Below are 23,793 nucleotides of genomic sequence, written 5' to 3'. Positions count from 1 at the left end.
GTATTTCCATTGCTTTGTATGTCGGAGTATAATATTTCACACCAGTATTTCCATTGCTTTGTATGTCAGAGTATAATATTTCACACCAGTAGTATTTCCATTGCTTTGTATGTCAGAGTATAATATTTATTTAGGGTTAGCATTTTTATCATAATAATTACATGCCAGTTGTCTTAACATTTTCAACTATTTGGGTAAGTACATAGATTTGAGTTGATAACTTATTTTTTTATGTGTCCATTTTATACATGTAATCCATATATCAGTGATTTCATTTTAGCTAAATATTTGGAATTTGATATTGCTAATTTTATGCTTTTATCTTCAATCCACATTTTATAAGTATGTTTTCCCCTTAAGTAATCCTAATGTTAGTTAAAATACATGCTATAATATATAAATATGCTTTACTGGGAACACCTGAACTTCAAAAGCATGGTGAAATATTCATTGGGAACACCCAGTTGAGAGCCAGTGATCTTGCGACAGCTCATCAGAATCACAGGCTGTGTCTGTCCATCTGCTTCAGGCTCCTTAAAGACCTGAACATGTAGCTGCCTGGAGATACCAGTAACAATCTATGTAATAAATGATAAATAAATGTTAGGTTACTACCCATTTTTGGAAATGATAAAATGCAAATGAACTGCCATTGTGCCCCTGCACATTTCTAAGCATCCTGCTTTGCGTAATGGCTGCCTAATGGGTTCTGTCTTGCTGGAGGTTTTCTTGGACTGCTGTTGATAATTATCCCTCTTATTCTGACATGAAGAATCAATTAGGTGAGTAGTCTAGAAGATGCTAGACTGAAATTTGTTGCAGAGTTATAGTGAGGGTCCTTATGTTTATTCTCATAGTAAGTCTAGAAATTCAGTTTCTCTTTGCTTTACAGCACATGATTGACAAGGTTGTTTCTTTTTTGTTTTGTTTTGTTTTTTCGTCTTTCCTAGCCTTGCTATGTTCATCCATGGAGTATTTGGCCTTAGAGAAAGAGTTGTGGGGTTTTTTTTGTGATTGTTTGAAAGATGTATAGTAAGCTTTAATTGCCTGTATCAGCATGGATCATTTTACAAGTAATAAAGAAACAAAGGGTCATAATGTTCTGTGCATAAGTAACTTCAGAAAATCAATAAACGCTAACTTTAATGATTTGGAAAAATTAGCAAATAGCTAGTATTTATATTTGTGGTATGTATTACTATAATTTTAAACTGTGAATGTGTATGAAATATTTTTACTCATCATTCAGCCTTTAATATATTTTATTATAATCTCTACATTTACATTATAAAATTGGCATGCTCTCATTGTACAAAATTTAGTAAAATAAAATATTGGTAAATGCTTTCAAAATTCAGTATAATTAATATTTTGCTGTGTTTTCTTTTCTATATTTTCCTAATAATTGAAAAGTTTTATTTTGCCACATTCCCTTTTAAAAATATATGCTTTATTTTTTTATTTTTTTAATATTAATTAAAGTTTATTAACTTTGTATCCCAGCTGTATCCCATTCCCTCCCAATCCCACCCTCCCTCCCTCATCTCCTCCCTGCCCCTTTCCAAGTCCACTGATAGGGGAGGACCTCCTCCCCTTTCATCTGACCCTGGTTTATCAGGTATCTTCAGGACTGGCTGCAAATTTCTCCTCTGTGGCCTAGCAGGACTGCTCCCCCCTCGGGGGCGGGGGGGTGTCAAAGAGACCGCCATTGAGTTCATGTCAGAAATATTCCCTGTTCCCCTTACTAGGGTACCCACTTAGATACTGAGCTACCATGGGCTACATCCGAGCAGAGGTTCTAGGAATACAAAATGTCAGAGAAACACTTAAAGAAATGCTCAACGTCCTTAGCCATCAGAGAGATTCAAATCAAAATGACCCTGAGATTTTACCTGATCTTAGCCATCAGAATGGCTAAGATCAAAAACTCAAGTGGCAACACATACTGGAGAGGTTGTGGAGAGAGGGGATCCCTCCTCCATTGCTGGTGGGAATGCAAACTTGTAAAACCACTTTGGAAATAAATCTGGTGCTTTCTCAGACAATTAGGAATAGTGCTTCCTCAATATCCATCTATACCACTCCTAGGCATATATCCAAAAGATGCTCAAGTACACAAAAAGGACATTTGTTCAACCATGTTTGTAGCAGCTTTATTCATAGTAGCCAGAACCTGGAAACAACCCAGATGTCCCTCAGTTGAGGAATGGATACAGAAATTGTGGTACTTTTACACAATGGAATACTACTCAGCAATTAAAAACAAGGAAATCATAAATTTTGCTGGTAATTGGTGGGATCTAGAAAATATCATCCTGAGTGAGGTATCCCAAAAGCAAAGACACACGTGGTATATACTTACCTATATAGACCTATTATATAGGATAAACATACTGAAATCTATACACCTAAAGAAGATAAACAAGAAAGAGGACCAGGAGTAAGATGATCAATCCTCACATCGAAAGACAAATGGGATGTACATTGGATGTAGAAGCAAACAAGTAACAGGACAGGAGCCTACCACAGAGGGCCTCTGGAAGACTACCTAGTAGTGTATCAAAGCAGATACTAAGACCCACAACCAAACCTTCGACAGAGTGCAGGGAATTATAAGAAAGAATGAGGAGTTAATATGACAGGGAGAGGACAGGAGCTCCACAAGGACCAAATATATCTGGGCACAGGGGTCTTTTATGAGGCTGTTTCTCCAACCAAATATATGCTTTCTAAAAAAAGCTCTTTACCAAAGCTTATCTTAAAGTTAAGGTCTGGAAAGCATATCTACATGAGTGATGTGTGGGGACCCATCTAAAGATTTGCTAGCTATTGTCATTGTGGTTTTTCATACTGTTTAAGTTTAGACTCCAATAATCCATGTATGAAACTGCTGGATGTTTTCCGAGTGCCTTAGCAGTGTTTGGGCAACAAACACTCAAGAACAATGTCACACACTCCCACTTTATGCCATTTTATGTAAACTTTGTGAGGCAAATATTATCATACAGTTTTATCAACATATATGGAATTATAGTCATGAATTATAAGATAAATTAGTAGCATCTGTTTTATGCACTGTTGGGTAAATTAGGTGTGGCTTGAATTGCTTCTGTGTATTTTAATGCATTTTAAAAGCTCAAAAGTGAGTAATTTTTACTTTTTAAAAATAATGATGAAGAAGAAAACAGGAAACAAACTAGGAACCTACCACAGAGGGCCTCTGAAAGCCTCTGCCCTGCAGACTATCAAAGCAGATGCTGAGCCTGATGGCCAACTGTCAGGCAGAGTGAATGGAATTTTATGTAAGAAGTGGGAAATAGTAAGAGCTGGAGAGGACAGGAACTCCACAAGGAGAGCAACAGAACAAGAAAATTTGAACACAGGGAAATTCCCAGAGACTCATACTCCAACCAAGGACTATTCATGGAGATAACCTAGAAACCCTGCACAGATGTAGCCTATGGCAGGTCAGTGTCCAAATGGGTTACCTAGCAATGGGAAGAGGGACTGCCTCTGACATAATCTGATTGGCCTGCTCTTTGATCACCTCCCCCCTGAGGGGGGAGCAGCCCTACCAGGCCACAGAAGAGGACAATGCAGCCACTTTTGAGGAGAACTGATAGACTAAGATCAGAAAGGAGAGGAGAACCTCCCCTATCAGTGGACTTGGGGAGGGGCATGCATGCAGAAATGGGAGGGAGAGTGGGATCGGGAGGGGAGGAGGGAGGGGCTTATGGGGGGATACAAAATGAATAAAGTGTAATTAATAAAAAAATAATAATGATGAAGAACTTGCAGGATGGCTTAGTTGGTATAGTATTTTCTGAGAAAGCATGAGAAATCCCATGATGGTGAGACACTAGAGAAAGGGAGAAAAGGGTGGGGCAGTGAAGAAGCAGTCTTAGGAGACCGGCAGCTCAATAAGTGGACTATGAAAACAAACCTGATGGTGCCAGGCTGACGTTGTTCACATTACAGCCAAGTCATGGTTAGAAACTACCTTTGACTTGAGTGATAATGAGAAAATTACAGCAAAAATGGTATGGATGGAACTTTAAAATTGTGGTGTTGCCTGTATGAATCTTGTGAGGGATTTGTGGGAGTGGGACAGAAACTTGGAACTTGAAAACTTGTCTAGCTACAGAGCAGGAGGGATATAAACTTTCAAGGCCTTTGATAATCTCACAACTACATTCTGGCTTTTCTCTTCACATTTGCATGAGTATGTAGAGGTGAGACATAGCTAGGTGTGAACATAGAAATGGCAGCACTTTTATTTACCTCCTTGTTTTTTATTAAGTAGTTTGACTTGCACTTTATTTGGGGTTTATAAGGCAATTTAGTTTAATTGTTCCATTTTCAGAGGCCACACTGTTAAGAGGGCAGGCTAAGTGTTGATACTTAACAACTAGCCTCACCTTTGAATTGGCTTCCTCTGAAGTAGACTCATAGTGAAGATTCAATGAATCAATCAGAATTTTATTAGAGCAATACATAACAAACAAGAACATATGTAGTTACCAGGATTGTTTGTTTTAAGACAGGGGACAGGGTTTCTCTGTGTAGCTTTGGCTGTCTTGCAACTCACTATGTAGACCAGGCTGACCTTGAACTCGGAGATCACCTGCCTCTGCCTCCCCACAAAGGCTGGAATTAATGGCTTGCACCATCACCACCAGCCAGCTAATTATCACATTTTTAAAATAACATTTTTATTTTATTTTATTATTAAATTTAGCTGTACAACCAGCTAAATTTAAATTATATTGATTTTTTATTATTGAAAGAAAACTAGAAAATATAATTTTGTGTTTTTTTGTTACTCCCATAATAGGGATGAAGTATGGTTCATAAGGCCTCACTGTGTGAGTGCAAGAGAAGCTGTGAGCTAAGCTATAGGTGCTTTTTGCTCCAACTGATCTATTTAACTAAACTCTAAAAATACTAGTGGCTAGAACGTGGGCTTATTTTTAAATAAGTGATGACAGGACACACAGGTTTTTATAGAATAGTTGCCTCTGTAAAATTCCTGTATGTTTTGGTGGAAGTTAAGAAATTCTCCCATCCTTTTAGTTGTTTTTTTGTTTGTTTGCTGTTTGTTTTTGAGATAGGGTCTCATTATGTAGCTGTGCCTATCCTGTAGCTCAGTACGTAGACCAGGCTGAACTCAAACTCACAGAAATCTGCCACTGCTGCAATTAAAGGCATACACCACCATGATCAGTTTACTTATTTTCTTTCATGTTATCAGTTTGCAGAGAAGAGAATAAGAGATGCAGCCAAATCCAGAAACAGGTCTGCAGTGGACAGGACATGTTGACCAGATGAATATGTGGTTGTTTGTTTGTTCGGTTTTTTTAATTAATGCTCATCTCAGAATTATGGAATTTTGGAAGGAGTTGGGGAAGGGAAAACCATAATCAGAATATGTTGTAGGTAAAAAAAAAATCTGTTTTCAGAAAAACAAAAACCAACAACAACATACACTTAAGAAATAGTTAATCTTAATTTTCAGTCTGACTGGATTGACTTATCTAGTACACTGCTGGGGATGTCTCTGGTGGTATCTGTGAAGGAATTTCCAGAAAGGATAAACTTCAGGGAATCACATATTTTGAATGTAGGCAGTGTCATCGGGATGGAAGCTCTGACAGAACAAAAGGATGAAAAATACCAAAAATAAAAAAGGAATTATGGAATTATGAGATTTTGAAATTATTTGCCACAGAAAAACTTATATACACTGTACATCCACAGTCACTTAGATATCCCTTTTTATAGTCTTGGCCTTTTAAATATACCTGTCTCCAGACATGCTCGTCAGACTGATGTTAAAATATCTTAATGTTAGCTCATTTTCCAGAATGTTATTTGTGTCCAATTCATCATCCCATCTATGAAACAAATGTGCTCAGAGCAGTTATTTGCATAAAAACAGTCAATAAGATTGAGTTTTTCTTTTTTATTTCCCAAAAGCTAATCAAAATCCCTGAGCTGTTCTGTTTGGGGACAAATCTGCCTGTTTGGCCTGTGTGCAGCTTCTATTTGCCTCTTGGCTAGTCTGTAGTTATTAAAAACTATGTGTTGGATTGTTCAGTAACATCCTGTAATTTGGACAGCACAAAGAAATTTGCATGCTCCATTCAGCTGCTGTGGAGAGAAGCCTGTTGCCATGGTGAGAATTATGGTGGCCCATAGCAGATACACTCCCAAAATGAGGATGGCCTTTGCAAAGCTACATGCAAATATTGATTCTCTAGGTTCGGCTAGCTTCTGGGTAAACACTGAATTACTAGGCAGATACTTTTTCTCAGAGTCATTAAATAAGAAGTCCACAATACATGGCTTCCTCTTTGCAAATGTCCAACTCCCTCTGCTTCCATGCCTGAAACCCAATAATCAGATGATACACACACACACACACACACACACACACACACATATATATAATATATAATATATAATATATATATATATATATATATATATATATATATATATATATATAAACTAGGCTGTCTTTTTAGTTATATAAATGAAGAGCTTGTTGCTTCATTTATAACTTAATGAGGACACTGTCCTAGAGCTGATCCCTATGTAGATTAGTGAGCATATTTTTTTATGTTTTATTGTTTTGTTTTGGTGTTGGCTACTGCACTGCAACACTGAGCCAAGCACAAACATCTTGTGTCCTTTGATCCTAAGCTTCATATTGAGTTCAGAAATGCAATGTCTGACTCGTGTGTAGCATATATAAACACAACAAATCCTTCCATGCAAATGGCAGAGTTCCAAACTGAGGATTTTATTTAAAATGTACACCAAATATTAACAAAAGTTTTAAAATACAGTTTTCTCACATTTAAGCATTGTCAATTTAAGTAAAATGAAAAGTCCATTTAAAAACTTTACTGAAGGACCATGAATGGGGAGGACCTAGACCGCCTGTTCAGAGGAAGCCAATAGGCTGTTCAGTTTCCAAGTGGGTTCCCTAGTAAGTGGAACAGGGGCTGTCTCTGACATGAACTCAGTGGCCTGCTCCTTGAGGGGTGCAGCCATGTCAGGCCACATAGGAAGATGATGCAACCAGCCTTGATGAGACTTGATAGGCTAGGGTCAGATTAAAGGGGAGGAGGACCTCCCCTATCAGGGAACTAGGAAAAGAGCAGCATAATGGGAGAAGAGGGAGAGTGTGTGGGACTGGGAGGAGGTGAAGGAGGGGGCTGCAGTGGGGATACAAAGTGAATAAATTGTAATAAATAAATAAATAAATAAATAGATAGATAGAACATTTAAAGGCCAAAGTAAATAAATAAATAAAACCTATACTGAAGTTTCTGAGTCACTCCTTTACAAAACTCTTGAACTGCTACCTTGAAGGACAAAATTTGTTTATAATAATTACTATTTGAAGTCATAATTAAACTAGTGATTTAATTAGTTTAACAGTCTAATGAATCATGTAAACACACATGCTAGTTTCATGACATGGCCTATTTTTTTAAGCTTATTATGATATCTCCTTTAATTGTGTTGGTCGCGTAGTCTGATTTGTCATGACACAGACAAGTCTCCCTTTCAGCTTTGTGAAGCTGATTACCCCTGTGTTTGCCTTTCAGATCCCCAGCTCAAGGGCATAGTGACCAGGTTATATTGCAGACAAGGCTACTACTTGCAGATGCACCCTGATGGAGCTCTCGATGGAACCAAGGATGACAGCACCAATTCCAGTAAGTGACCACCTGAGTGTGCTACTCAAACAGCTCTGAGATGTATTTGTAAATGCTTGGCTCTGCTGGCTTTTTTCTAGTTGCCCATTTCACTGAGACCACATGCGTGAAGGTACTAATGCAGAAGGAAGCACCTGTGGTGTTAATTGGGTGTGTTTCCTTTTGCTTACACAATGGTTATATCCAGAACATTATTGTTTATCTACTAGTTAAAAGTTAGGTACACTAATGCAGTGGTATTAAAGTGAACGTCTTTTGAATAGAGAGGGCATTCAGGTTGTGTACATACAAATACATTGTATAAAACCTTTAATTATCTTATACAATAGGTTTGTGTTCATTAAAATATATGCACCTTTTGTGATATTGATATTTCTCTTCCATTTGTTATTTTTATATTGAACTTGTTTACATTTTTCATGGCATTTATCTGAGACCCTCCTATTTAACTGTTTTCTCTTACGTTAGCCTCTGGTTTACTCTAATTTCACATTAGTTTTAACACAAACTCACACACAAACACACACCTTTTACTTCTGGGTTCGGTAAAATATCCAAACTAGTTTCAATAGTTGTAGTTAAAAGACAAGTAACTCTTAGGTCATGAGCAAGGATGACAACTATCCAGTTATCATGTCTCTTCACAATAGATTATACTCCATGAAAAGAAAGGAAGACACTTTATTTAATGGAATCACCAGCCCTTATTGTATTTTTTTGTTTCCTTTATCTGAAGTGAGCTAAAATTTATGAATAGTGTGTTTATAGTGCTGGTTTGGGGGTTGCTCTCATATATATACAAATATACACTTATTTTTCCTTGTTAACCTTTCTTTTAAATATTGAATCTTTTCTCTCTATTGTAGCTTTCATTTTTTTCCCTTAAAATGTCTCCTAGATTATTGCTTATTGATTTATTTCTATTTTAATTTTTATTTGGGAAAAAAGAAGGAAAAACAATTCAGGCACAGGAAAAAATAAAACAATTATTGACAGAGGTCTCATAAATAAATAAAATGCCTCTTTCATAAGAGAGATTGAGTGATATCACCTGCAAAAATCATAACAAACGTTTTCAAAGAAAAAAGGTGCAACTGAAGGAAAGAGCTTCCTCTGTGAAGTGCTTTCTTCTCTCTTTGGCAAGGTGCTAGTGTGGGAGGTATACAGTATGTACATGTGTGGACTGTCTGAAATAGACAAAAGTTGTCACATCACTTCAGCGGGCTTAGAATGGCAATTCTAGCATGGACTTCAAGCTAAGCTTTTTGAATAGCTCTTTAGAAACTTTCCTTATGCTTTTAACCCAGTCTTAAGACACTGACTCAGTTAGTCTGGGTCTGGGTCTGGTCATTTTATTTCATAAGCACAGCTATTTTCATGTATAGCGAGGGTTGAAATCCCATGATACCTGTAAACCAGAGTATTCTACAAAGAAATACAATCACAGGGGCATCTTTATTTTTTTACTGCCCTAGGTTTTGCCAGATTGCTTTGAAATTACGGAAGATTTCAGGAGAGAGGAAAGTAATTTGTCTGTGCTCTTTCTCAGCACCACACACACTCCATGGTCAGCTCCACATGGTTAAGTTGCATTTCCCTTGCCAAAGTTCCTAAGAAAGAAGGACAGTGTGATTTTCATTACGGTTATTTTGGGCTACATTTTAGAACTTTTCTACTTCCCATTTTGCATTACTCTTGCCTTTAGAAACTGTTCCATTTAGTTGACATGATATATTCAGAATCTACAATATTTTTAACTGAATACAGAGATTAAAGTAAGTAGGTTTGAAATTTTCAGGTTATGTAGTTACATAGACATACACAAGACTATGTTTTCCCTTAAAATTATTCATAGAAGTTAGAAATTATCCTACAGTGGCAATTCTTTCAAAGTTTAGGGAGATAATAAAGATAAAGGCAAACATAGCATTCATGGACAAAGACTAGTTCCCAATGACACCATATGTATTCAATACTACGTAACAGAAATGAAAAGGAGTATTTTTCTACATATCGTAATCCTCCAGAGTCCCGTGGAAGATAGTTTAGTGTTACTTTGTATAGTTAAAACAATACCCAACTATCCTCATTTGGGCCTCAAAATTATTCTCTAGATAATTATCAGTTCCATGACCTGCTCCTTTCCTTTCATCATTAAGCAGGTACAGATATGTTATGATCTGGAGAGTAGGAATGTGTAATTATTTCAAATGAGAATGTAGCATTTTCCACCCTATATAGCATGACCCCAAGAAAAAAATAGAACAAAACTTGAAGCATTAGTTTTTAATTATGCACTCAGGAGCCTTAGAATAAAATAAAAATTTCAACTAATTTCAAATGACATATCTTCTGTAAAAGGGTTGAAGACTTAAAGTTAAGACATTTTACTTATACATTTAGCTCAAGGGCTAAGTGCTTTCCATGCCTATTCTCACTGCTCAGAAGTAAATTAAAGTTAGGAAGCTGAATGAGAACAGATAATTAATTCATAGCTTTCTTGATAATACTACTTGGACAAAGAATACTAATGGAAGACTCACTAAGCCAGTTATGTGTAGCAGAGATATTTTAGCTGATAATATTCAAGATGGTGTTGTTGAGTACACTTCATAAAAAATACAAATACATTAGGATACTTTTTTAGAAGAAAATATAGAAATATAAATTTCTTATTTAACTTGTCAGAGATATAAAATAGCATATTCTATTTTATTTTTATCCATAGTTTCATAAAATATCAATAAATAATTTTTTTCTTGAAAATTTGCATGCCATTTGGTTTTATTAGCACCTTTTAAGTTTATCTTATGGGCCAGTAGGTACACATCTTTTCTCATATTTTCTGCCAATTCACATTGCTTCTGCCAAAATAATTTAGTTGGAGAATTACTTCTGAACTTCTGGCCTACAATGCACTGCAATGCCCAGTCACACCATGAAGAAAATGATAGTTCACTTTCAAGTTGCACTTTTCAATATCTGCTCCTTAAGAATATCCATAGATGATTTTTTTCCCTGAAATTTAGTAGGGTCAGAGACTTTGATAGTAGAAGCATGATTATAAGCTTGATTCTGTTCTTTCCCTCGAACCCTTCAAGATGTGTGGGCAATCCTGCTAAGTGGAAGCTGAAGCTGAAATGTTTATTTTTCTATATGACAGAACCCTCTTCATCATAAAGAAACTAAACGTTCTTTAGTTGGAACTTGGAAAAATAGAAATACACATGATGTTTCTTAAATAACAGGAAGAGAAAGTAAAGTATTGAAATGATTTGCTCCGTCTACTGCTTGGTGACAGATCACCTTTATCTTCAACAGCACTGTTCAACCTCATTCCAGTGGGACTGCGCGTTGTTGCCATCCAGGGAGTGAAGACAGGGTTGTACATAGCCATGAATGGAGAAGGTTACCTCTACCCATCAGTAAGTGACACACCAGTGACACTGACCTTCAGTGCAGTGTTGGTAAAATAGCAAGAGCAGCAATAGAAGCCAGAGATGTGTGTGCATGGATTCTGCCACTTTGACTTTATAGTCCTTATTAGGCTATGGCAGGAGCTCTTTATTAATTATTAATTATTTATCAGTGTTTGCTGACAGGGGCATATCTGAAGAAATAATAACCTTACATCTTAGAACGTGTTTGCCACGTTTTAAAGCATGACCTAGTTCATAGAAATAATTTTAAAAATTGGTGTCAGTATGATCTTTTTAGTATGATCTTTATAAATGCACTTGTTTTGGAGACTTTCAAAAGAAGTACATTTGTATACATTTTCTTTTATTAATTTATTTTTACCCAGTTTAATAACTGAATGTTTATCTTGGTCAATATGCTGTGTATATTTTTTTCTAACTAGGGATTCAGTCAAGGCTATTAATATATCTGTCACCTCTCACACTTGGAATCCAAGAGCTTGTATTTTTTAAAGAGATACAATGAGTTTTAAAAGAGAAAGGGGCACAGTCATCCCTCAGTCTTTAAAGGTATGGGCCCAGATGCTCTGTGGATACTACAGTCTGGGAAACAAAGTCATCCTTAGAAAATGGTGCAATATTTGCATGACTATGTTTACTCATATATACCATGTCTACGTTATTGATATTTTATGACATGAATAATGAGGGGACTGCTGTTTTATGTATTGCTTGGGGAAAAATCACATCTAAACAGTCTATACATGTTCAGTGTATATGTCATGTACATGACAGTTTTTATAATGCTTTTGATTGACCAGCGAGAAGGTATGAATACTAAACCAGTGGATATAGGTTCAACTGTATTTGTTTTCATAGGAATTTCAAAGGTGAATATATTTTAGTAGAAAAATATTTCTAATAATTAGGTATTTCTATCACACAAATCTAAGCATGACTTTCTGGTTTTTGCTGATATTTATTAGAAACTGACCAGGTTTTCTGCTGGATAGTCTCCAGTGGATGATCTCCTCTTTACCTTATTTTTCATCAGCTGTGCTGTAATACAGTTAGAATCTCATTCCATTGCAGGACAAAGAAGTAAAGACTTCATCAGAAATGCTTCTTTCCACTATTCCTTGAGCATAAATCAATAGGTTAAAATCAAATATCTTAAAATGTGTTTTCCTTTGTGTTCGCTTTGCTTTTTCATACAAATTTTTGGAATGTTTGTTGTTATCCAGTGTTACCAACAAACAACTATAAAATTCACCATATATCATCATATATATGTATGAATATCATATGACTCTCTATACATATCATATATAATACACATTCTTTTCAACCTTCCACAACAGTTAATCTATTTTTCCAGCAAATCTGGAAACTCTGTCAAAGGGAATGCGAAGTAACATCAGAGTACCTCATCTAAGCTTACCCAAGAGTATTTCAAAGCACAGAACTGGGTCTTATACTAAGCAAATTGTGTGCTTCTACAGCACATGAATATACAACATGCTGTGAGCCAGACGAAGATGGAATTTCTTACATCTTGTCTAGGAAAACATATACAAAAAAGAAAAAGATCATTTCTAGAGATGACTCATTTCAATACAACTCAAATTTATTGATTTGACATTTGTTCTGTTATTTTTGTTTATCTTTTCCCCAAGTAATGTTTGAATAATCTAAAATACCTAGGTGTACTGTCTTCCACAGCATTTAATTCTTCCTTTGTGTTGCTAGTTCCACCACTTTGTTGTTCTATGATGCATATTCTGTTATCAGAGTTTTTTTATATGTTTTATATTTTTGATTCTATGGGAGATGTTTTGAATTATTGCTTATTTTGAGCCAGATTACAATTGTAATACAATCTTTTCTAAAGATAGATTATGTTCTTTTGTATATTTATTCTTGGCCTAGAATAAATTCTAATATGTTTAGAACAATCCACCAGTATAGTAAATATGGAAACAAGGCAGCTACCCCTAGTCCAACCTCCAAGTACCTTAAACATGGCATCCTTGTTCAGGATTCAGAACTCATGAAGTTGCTGTGGGAAACAGTGTTTGCACCTGTAAGTATTGAAGGATCCTGATGCATTGTCTTCTATTGTTTTTTGTGAATGACTGGCCTCTGGGCATCCCCTGTGGTAGAGTGAGTCTCTTTCACATTTTTCTTTCACTTCTTTCTACTTTTAGGTACTATGCACCCAGGTTGTAGTTTAGCCTCAATTATCCCCCTGCCCTAAGCTGGAGGCCTGTCATCTTTGTCATTGGCAAAGGAAGAGACTTCAAGAAAAACCTAAAGCAATTTCAAAACTTTTCTCATAGTCCATAGTTAAAATACTCCATTAAGTTCAACTACATTCAATTTGAACGCTAAATATTTTGGTGGAGATAATTTTTCCATAATTACTAATTGCATAACAAGTCACTATGCACCTTCTAAGATAATAACACAGCATGCTATAAAAATTATTTTACTTTATAATAATAATTAAATTATTATAATTGTAGTAGAATTTGTTCATTGTGCAGTATTCCAGGGATGATTTAATTCACTTGATCCTCATACCAATCTTTAAAACAATAAGCATAATTTATATATCATAATATAATGTAAATAAAGTGGAGACTGATTGATATACAAACTGCATAAAAGTTTGCCTTAAATCCCTGGGGTAGACAAGAGCAACAGAATGTGTGCATAGTTCAATTCACTTTACATGTTTTGATGCTTTACTATTCTGTCTCCACTTGAGATGTTTTTCATTATATGGCCTGGTATCTGCTATAACAAGCACTTAAAAATGCATAATGGTGTAACTAAAACCTTTGGAGGAATAAACTTCATTTCAGGACAGTCATTAAAAATTATAATTTAAGAGGCCTATGAGTAGGGTCAGTGATTAAGAGCACTAACTGTTATGTCATAAGACCATCTGTATTTCTAGCTCTAGGAGATCTGATCTCTTCTTCTGGCTGGCGTGCGCTTGCGCGTGCGCGCGCGCACACACACACACACACACACACACACACACACACACACAGACTTTAAAAAGGAAATTTGACGTATTACCTTTTCAGTTTATGTATATGAGACATATCTTATGAAGAATCTGTTCTTTGGGGGTGTAGGTAGTAAAAGAAACCATTCCAAATGAATTCTTTTCTAAGACCTCACAATATTGGGCTGTAGGCATGCATTTCTCTATTTTAGGGGAACTCTTGCAACTCCTTACTGTCCAAATAAATCCACTCAATGTGTCCAATAACAGTAGTTCTACTTTGTGGGGAAAAATGTCTTGACTGAGATATCAATGATTAAATTTCCAGTGTTGGAGGGAATTGTTGCCTGTGGAAAATTTTATTTCATATGACAATAGCTATTTTTGTGGTCAAAATGATTATAGTATGTCACTTTATATGTGTCTTTAAGAGAGCTAATGTCATGTGAAAGATTTGCTTGGAGGTATAATACAAGCTCTCAGAGCAGAGGGAAAATTGGCAAATATTTTGTTCAAGAATTAGAGTGAAAACTGCTAAAGAAAAAAGTAGCTAGCTAAAAACTATCTATTTTGCTAAGAAAAACAGTTAGGTATTTGTTGTTGTTATTTTACAAAACAAACAAACATACTTTTGAAAGACTAAGAACTCCTCTATGGCTTTGGAGAGATTGCTCAGCAGTTAAAAGCACTTACTGATTTTGAAAGGGACCTTGGTTTTGTTCTCAAGACCTACAAGGAGGCTGACAAGCATCTGTAACTACAGTTCCAGGGTCTCTGATACTCTCTTTTAGGCTCTGTAGGTACCATTGCATGTTCTTAAATGACACATCTTTATCACTCTGCTCTTTATCCAAGGCTCAGGGAATGTTGTAGAAGAAGGAGTAGAAAGATTGGGGAGAATTGCTGTGAAACACTGTCTTCCAGATGATAACCATTGTAGTCATACAGTCATCGAAGCCTGTATTTACCTGCACAAGTCCAACAGATCAAGAGCCTATCAACATTCCATTATGAATAGTTGAGAGTCATGTGGCTCCATCCCTAACTGGGAGCTGTGGGTGACTAATGGCTGTTGGAGTAGAAAGAATCATTTTATTTGGTAGTATATCCACTGATAACATTCAGGCTCATACAGCAAGCCTAATAAAAAGCAGTAGGGTTTTATACAAAAATATATACAAGGTACAAGTACAAGGGCAAACACTTGGGAAGAAGAAACGGGTCAGCCTACACTGGGGTTGAGATTTAAAGATGGCAATGTGTGAAAATATGATCATAACACATTATATACCATTATGCAACTGTCAAAGAACAATTTTCAGCTTCTTTTTTATTAATTTTTATTTCTTTCTTCACAATTTATTCATTATATATCCCAATAGAAGCCCCTCCCTCAATTCCCCCCCAGCCCTCCCTCTTCCCCTCATCCCTTAACCCAGAAACAGAAAGACAGGCATGGTATACACTCACTAATAATCAGATATTAGTCATATGATAAAGGACAGTCATCTACAGACCTAAAGAAGCCAAACACTAAGGAGGGCCCTAGGGAAAATGTTTAAATCTCATGCATTATGGCAAACAGGATAGTCACCAGAAGCGATCAAAGAGAGGAAACAGGATGAGTCTAATATATAAAAAAAAGTTTAAATGAGAAGCATGTGAAGACAGAACTGTTCTATGATGGATAAACTGTTCTTTTCCTTTTGTTCATGCTCGTGTGACAATGATTTAAAAATGAAATCAATAGCCTTATAATAGTAAAGGAAGAAAGTAGAAAGAAGATTAGTAAATCATTTTAATTATTAAGAAGGCTTTCTTATATATTTTACTTAATTCACAAAATCCATTATAGATAAGAGAGCAAAGAGCTGAACTAGCTTATTTTAAATTCATAACTTGAGCTCTCATAAAAATATTTTTAATGTATGAGAAGAAAATCTCAGGTATTCACAGTGTTTCACAGACTCCAATCTGCACATGATATGTTTTGTATATATCTAGACCTCAGAATATTGACCTAGAAGATTCCCAGACTCTAATTGACTAAGAACATGCTTTAAGAACTACAAGTATAACTGTGTATCATGAACCTTTCTAGAACTAGTTCATGGAATAGACTGAAAAGCACAGGTCCCATCACACATGCCATGACTAATATTGCATATATTGTTATTTGATATTGATAGTGATGAAAGCCACAAATGACTATGGACTGTAGACTTATGCCTTGGTCTACAGTCCAATGAAGTAAAGAACTTGGAGTGTCCATAAGTCGTGCCCACTTTTCTCTTTAGTCAAATGGGTTGGCCTTTGAGGAAGGCAGCAGAGACCGTTGTGATCATTCCATTCAATCTGAGCAAAGAACTTAACAAGGAACGTGAATTTCAACTCTAAGGTAACATGAAGAAAAACAAAGACGCTGCTTAGACTAGAGAACATAAAATGAAAGAAAGAGTTCAAATCAGTAATAGCTAATCTGTAATCCTCCAAATGCTGTGGAGTCTACAACATGCAAAGCCTAAGAAGAAACTTAGTCTAAGAACCGAGGAGTATATTTTAGCTTCCTGGTATCTGCTGGTATGACTGGGCAGAATGCTGTCAGTTCAGTAAACTTGCTTTCAAAGTTGATGATTTTCAGATTTATGCAAATGAAAGTAAAACTACATAACTTTATTTTCTAAATTATTTCTACGGCCCTTCATTATTTATGAGATTGAATTTTATTTGTAGTTAAGCAGGGCAATTCCACCCAAATTCCTTTTCTGGGGTCAGAGGACAGACTTTTTTTTTCCTTCTTTCCCTATCTGATCACCATGTTTCTGGTATATGATAAAAGACAGGCTGTACACTAAAATACATTCCCATGTACTGTATCCATGTGGGCCCATATGTGGTGGTCTGAGTGAGAAATATGCCCCCATACACTCAGGTACTTAAACAGTCTTCAGCTGGTGGCAATGTTTAGGGAGCTGGTGGGTGCTGTGTCCGTGTTGGAAGAAGTAAAATATATAATGGGGGTAGCTTTGATAGCTTTTAGCTTTGTTATACTTCTAGTCCACTTGTTCTCTTCCTCCTGCTTGTAGTTGAGGTTGTAATCTCTCAGCATCCTGCTTCAGCTGCCATAAACACCATCTTCTGCTGTGGCCCCCTGCCCTGATAAAATCATCTCCCTAGAACTATAAGCCAAAATAAATTCTTCCTTCTATAAGTTTCCCTTTTCATGGTATTTTACCACAGCAACAGAAAATTAACTAATATACCATATTTACATTTTTTTACTCATACTTCAAGCCAAAATGTCTACTTGAGAAAAGTTAAACACAAATACCTACAAAACTATTTTAAGTGACTCATCTTCTATGTGCTTTTCTGTCTCTTTATACTGATTTTTAAACTATAGTTTTCTTGAAAGAGTGACCATGTATTTTACTAGAACATTGACTTACAGCTAACATGGACCCAGCACATAGTTGGACATGAAGAAATGATAAGGAAAAAATCTTGTGGCCTATGGAACTTACAGTTCTTATAGATATGAACTCAATGGACTGCACAATCTAACAGAATTATTTACCTAGATCGCAGCCGAGTGTGCAGTTCCCTGAGCTGCTTACAGCTTCACTGAATAGTGATTGCTGGTCCTAAGATTATTCACTCACTAAGAAATGCAATATCGTGGATGGTACACAATGTTCTTTTGAGCAGGCTATAAGAGTATTACCTGAGGTTAGATAGCAGCTTTAAGACCCAATCGCTGTATTAGACAAAGAGTTATGAGTCACAGTTATTAGGCATTCCATGTGAAGATCTCATAACTGGTGGCTAACTGTTGTTTCAATAACAGACACCAGATGGGAACAAGATATTCTCACGTAGCTTTGGAATCGCTGTGGTTTTGTCCTCTGACAAGAGGACAGTATTTTGTTTGGTTATTTATCTTTGCTCCTGGCCATTATTTAGCAGAAATAGTCTGGTGGGAAAATAGGAAATATTATTTGATTTTACTTTTAATCTGATACATCTAGTAATGATACCAACCTGACAAAGAGTGAGTTTTGGTTTACATACTGAAAGAAGCATTTACTGATATTACATAATAAATTAACTGCACATGCCCTCAATGAGGGTGTAATAGCACAGGTTTGAAAACTGATGGCTTTTCCATTAATATAAATTTCTACAACTCATCTGTCTGTCTTTCACCTGTGAACCCATTATCTCTAGTTTCAACCTCTTCTACCTTAGACTCAGTCTTGGTCACATCAAGTTTTCTCTAGTTAAGAGATTCTATTCTCTTATAGTTTAATGTTGTAATTTACTGTGCTGTAATTTTCTTAACTGATTTGAGAAAAGCAATGTGTTCCTTGCTAAGAGATAATAAGTTAGGAGATAAAGAAAACATTAGATACATGTTGGGATGTGCCTTGAAAATACCATATTATTATGGTCTGAAAAATACTATATTTTATTAGAAGCCCATAAAGTGCTCACATTGGTATGGCTGAATCTTAAGGAAGTGTTATTCCTAATTGTCTGAGAATGTACCAAATTGATTTCCAGAGTGCTAGGCATATATCCAAAAGAGGCTCAAGTACACAATAAGGACATTTGCTCAACTATGTTTGTAGCAGCTTTATTTGTAATAGCCAGAAGCTGGAAATAACCCAGATGCCCCTCAACTGAGGAAGGAATCCAGAAATTGTGGTACATCTACACAATAGAATATTACTCAGCAATGAAAAACAAGGAAATCATGAAATTTGCAGGTAAATGGTGGGAACTGGAAAGGATCATCCTGAGTGAGCTGTCCCAGAAGCAGAAAGACACACAGGGTATATACTCACTCATAAGTAGATACTAGACATAACATAGGATAAACATACTAGAGTATATACACCTAAGGAAGCTAATCAGCAAGGAGGACTCTGGTTAAAATGCTCAATCCCCATGCCGAACGGCAAAGAGGATGGACATCAGAAGAAGAAGAAAACAGGAAACAAGTTAGTAATCTGCCACAGAGGGCCTCTGAAAGGCTCTGCCCTGCAGACTATCAAAGCAGACGCTGAGACTTATGGCCAACTGTTGGGCAGAGTGCATGGAATCTTATGAAAGAAGTGGGAAATAGTAAGATCTGGAGAGGACAGGAACCCCACAAGGAGAGCAACAGAACCAGAAAATTTGAACACAGGGTTCTTTCCAGAGACTCATACTCCAACCAAGTATCATGCATGGAGATAACCTAGAACCCCTGCACAGATGTAGCCCATGGCAGTTTAGTGTCCAAGTGGGTTCCACAGTAATGGGAAGAGGGACTGCCTCTGACATAATCTGATTGGCCTGCTCTTTGATCACCTCACCCTAGGGGGGAACAGCTTTACCAGGCCACAGGAGATGACAATGCAGCCACTCCTGATGAGATCTGATAGACTAAGATCAGAAGGAAGGAGAGGGGGACCTCCCCTAACAGTGGACTTGGGGAGGGGCATGCGTGAAAAAGGGAGAGGGAAGGTGGGATTAGGAGGGGAGGAGAGAGGGGTTTATGGGGGGATACAAAGTGAATAAAATGTAATTAATAAAAGTTAAAAAAAAGAAAAGTCAATGGGAAATAAAAATTAATCTTTGAAATTTGAAAAAAAAAACCTCAAAAAAAGTGCTCACCTTGCAAACATTTCATTTGCAAATATTTTTTCTGTAATTCAGATGTATGCTTACATTAACTATACAGTCATGTTCATTTAAGTTATAAAATGATGGCTGAAATATGTAACTCTGTAAGAAACCTTTATATTTACTATGGCACTATTATTTAAATGCTGATATATAACATTTCCTGTTTTAAGGCCAAACACTATTTATATTATAAAAATGGAAACATTTTTGGTTAATATTTTGGGAAGTGGAGCCTCTTGTAGCCCCGGCTCGCAGAGAACTATGTAGCACCGTTGGATTGAGCTCCTGATAGTCCTGCTTCCGTACCCTGCATGTTAGGATTACCAGTGTGTGGCACATGTTTGGCTTGATTTTAAGAATTATCATCTGTCATTACTAGAAAACAAATTGTCTCAGTATATGGTAACAAATAGATATAATACAAATTAGATAACACTCTGGGTGTGATTATTCTTGTATAGTTTTTCTTTCAGTTTCAATTTAGGTATCTATCTTTATTTTTCACAATAAAAACAGTAGACCAAAACAACTTTTAAATTACCAAAAGTCTTAAGACAAAACTTACCTGGGGAATAAGAAAGAGGTATTTTGGGGCTGGAGAGATGGCTCAGAGATTAAGAGCACTGACTGCTCTTCTCAAAGGTCCTGAGTTCAATTCCCAGCAACCACATGGTGGCTCACAATCATCTAAACATGAAATCTGGTTCCCTCTTCTTCTGTCGTGCAGGTGTACATGCTAACACATATTGCATAAGTAATAAATAAATAAATCTTTAAAAAAAAGAAAGAGGTATTTCTTTAAAAAAAAGATATAATAAACATAATGAAATCTATACACCTAAAAAAGACAATCAAGAGAGCGGACATGGGGTAAGATTATCAATCCTCGTTTTGAAAGACAGATGGGATACGCATTGAACATTGACAGGAGTCTACTGAGCGCATTGGAAAGACTCTAACTAGCAGTGTTTTCAAAGCCAAGACTCATGACCAAACCTTTGGCAGAGTACAGGGAATCATAAGAAAGAAGGGGAGTTAGACTGATGAAGAAAGGATAGGAGCTCCACAAGGACCAAAGATATCTGGGCACAGGGTCTTTTCTGAGACTGACATGCAACCAAGGACCATGTATGAATGTAACCTAGAACCTCTGCTCAGATGTAGCCTGTGGTAGCTCAGTAACCAATTGGTTTCCCATACTGAGGGGAACAAGGACTATTTCTAACAGGAACTCAATGACTTGCTCTTTGGCCTCCCCACCCCCCAAGGGAGGAGCAGTCCTGTTAGGCCACGGAGGAGAGCTTTGCAGCCAGTCCTGAGGATACCTGATAAAACAGGATCAGATGAATGGGGAGGAGGTCCCCCCTATCAGTGGACTTGGCAAGGGGCACGGTGGAGATGAGGGAGGGAGGGAGGGACTGGGAGGAAATGAGGGATCGGGACATGGCTGGGGTACAGAGTTAATAAAATGTAACTGATAAGAAAAAAAAATTAAAGAAAAATACCCATGAAGAAATAAATGCTAATATAAAATATCATTAAACTGAAGAAGGAAATTATTAAGAAATAATTTCACAGGTGCCATAAATGATTTAACTGTTTTCATACTGCAATTTGAGCCATTTAAAAGATAGTTTTATCATGTTAGCAAAGCCAAATGGCTACCTAGGAGAAGTAGCAGTAAGCCCTTTATTTAAAAATTACACTACAAAAGAAGGTTTGAACATTAAAATGGACAGAAAAATTGCTTTAAACAAAAGCTCTTATGTATTTACCTCAAAAACTCAAATATCATGTAGAATTTGGGATGAAGATAAAATTTATATTAATTTATGTATTATTTATAAAAAAATATCAGTTTTTAAAAAATTACTAAAATGGTACTAATGGGTCACAGCTGTGTACTGCACAGGATAGCAGGATGTGTCATCACACTTTGGTTTTCTGTGTCATCATAAAAGCCAGTCCTGAAAGTCCTTAGGAATAACAACTTCATTAGACAATATGTTCCTAATAGTGGTTAGAGAAAATATAACATAAAATACAATATCACACTTAATTTTAATGGTCATATATTCCAATCACTTCCTTTACAAGTCACTTGCCTATGGAACTACTGAAACCATGGGTACCTAGATTCCACGGGTAATTGTCATAATAAACACATGTTGACTATTATGCCACGTTTTCTATTGGTGTCACATTTTACCTAAGCATATGTGGTGCTTAAAATAATTTGAATTTGTTAAAAATGATAAACTGATATTGACCATTTGAGCTGATATTACATTTGAGGCAGCAATGGTAAGAACAGCTACAGAAATGTGAATAAAATATACCAGAATTTGACAGGTGTGTATAATCTAAGGCCTCCCAGTTTGTTCTTAACATATTGTTGGATTATCCTTGTTAATTATCCTGCTAAGTGAGCTTGTTAACCATAGTTACATAACTTAAAGAGGGAAACAAATGATCATTTGATTATAGACAATGTGTGTCTATGTGAAGCAGTTTCATAATCACAAGCTACTAAGACACATCTGCTTTTCTTCAGAATGAAAACGACACCCTAAGCAGTAGTTTCTCACAGAGAAATGTAGGTATTGTTCCTCTTTTTATATGTGAAGTTCTATGAAAATAAAGTCCACTTAGCAACATGTACTATTGCCCACACTTCACCGGCCATGGCATCTGTAGTTCCTCAAATGCACAGGACGCAGGATTAATTTTCTGGACTACTTGAACAGGAGAATTGGTAGGATAAGAACTATAATGGAGAGAAGGCTCAATTCAAATTAATAAGTGTGATGTGTTGTATAAAAATGATGAAGAACAGATACCTAATATCTTTGCAATAGTTTCAAAGAACTCAACCCATTTGTGATACAAATGCTACACAAACTAAGTGTGGAATTCATGCATGTCAACCATAATAAGAATCACATACATAAGCCAACTAATCTACAGAACAAAGAAAAAATATTAAAAGTGGCAAAGGAAAAAGGCCAAATAACATATAAAGGCAGACCTATCAGAATCACTCCAGCCTCCTCAATGGAAACTATGAAAGCCAAAATGGCCTGGGCAGATGTCACGCAGACACTAAGAGACCACAGGTGCCAACACAGACTCCAATACCCAGCAAAACTTTCAATCAACATAGATGTAAAAACAAAACATTCCATGGCGTAACTAAATTTAAATAATGTATATACAGCAACCCATCACCACAAAAAATACAAGGAAAATTTCAATCCAACAAGACCAGCTGCATCCAAGAAAATAGGATAAAGATACCTTCACAACAACAACAACAACAACAAAGAAAACAAGCACATAAGTTCTCTAGCAGTGCAGTAACTTCTAACATTGAATTTGTTTGCCGTAAACATCACATCATAGTGAACTACATGGTTTAAATGCTAAAATCTGACTTATAACATGGAACAACGATTCTGGCTATTTTTTTAAAACAACTCATATTATGGTGCAGATGTGATTGATAATGAATTCAAATTTGAGTTATCAATGTGCAAACCCTGTGGCCATTTGAAGTAGCCAAATGAATTTGAAAGAGAATTACAGAAAGCGCATTTTCTTCTAGTGAGGAATTAAAGACCATACAAAAACATTTGAAGAAGAATATAAAAACTTCTAGTTCCAAAGTACATAATTTTGAGGGACAAATATTTGGAAAAAATATTACATATTTGTATTATTATTTTCTGTGGAGATGAAAATTAAGAATGGCTGTCATTCCCTTCATTACTTCTCGAGGCCAGACCCTTCCCAAAGAGCCAGTAAGAAGAACTGCAGAGTGTTGGGGACAAGCTTTCAGAGATAGGGGGCTGGTTGCCCCACAAGCCTACATAATGATTTTGATTGTGCGGCATGCTGTTTGTTGTTTAGAGGTTTCCAAGAAGTCACAAGAATCAGAAAACTCCTTCATTTTTTC

General features: G+C 36.2%; 1 protein-coding gene across 4 annotated transcripts in view; it reads left to right on the top strand.

Annotated features, from left to right (window-relative positions):
• Fgf14 (fibroblast growth factor 14) overlaps positions 1-23,793 on the top strand; it is a 749,699-nt gene that overhangs the window by 563,633 nt on the left and 162,273 nt on the right. For all 4 annotated transcript variants that reach the window (XM_055609577.1, XM_055609578.1, XM_055609576.1 and 1 more), the window contains 2 exons: positions 7,620-7,730; positions 11,052-11,155. In XM_055609577.1, coding sequence (XP_055465552.1) covers positions 7,620-7,730; positions 11,052-11,155 — 215 coding nt within the window. The remainder of the gene's footprint in view (positions 1-7,619; positions 7,731-11,051; positions 11,156-23,793) is intronic.

The sequence above is a fragment of the Psammomys obesus genome, unplaced genomic scaffold, assembly GCF_907164565.1.
Source record: "Psammomys obesus unplaced genomic scaffold, mPsaObe1.curated_primary_1811, whole genome shotgun sequence".
Lineage (NCBI taxonomy): Eukaryota > Metazoa > Chordata > Mammalia > Rodentia > Muridae > Psammomys > Psammomys obesus.
This window is presented reverse-complemented; position numbering and strand designations above follow the sequence as displayed.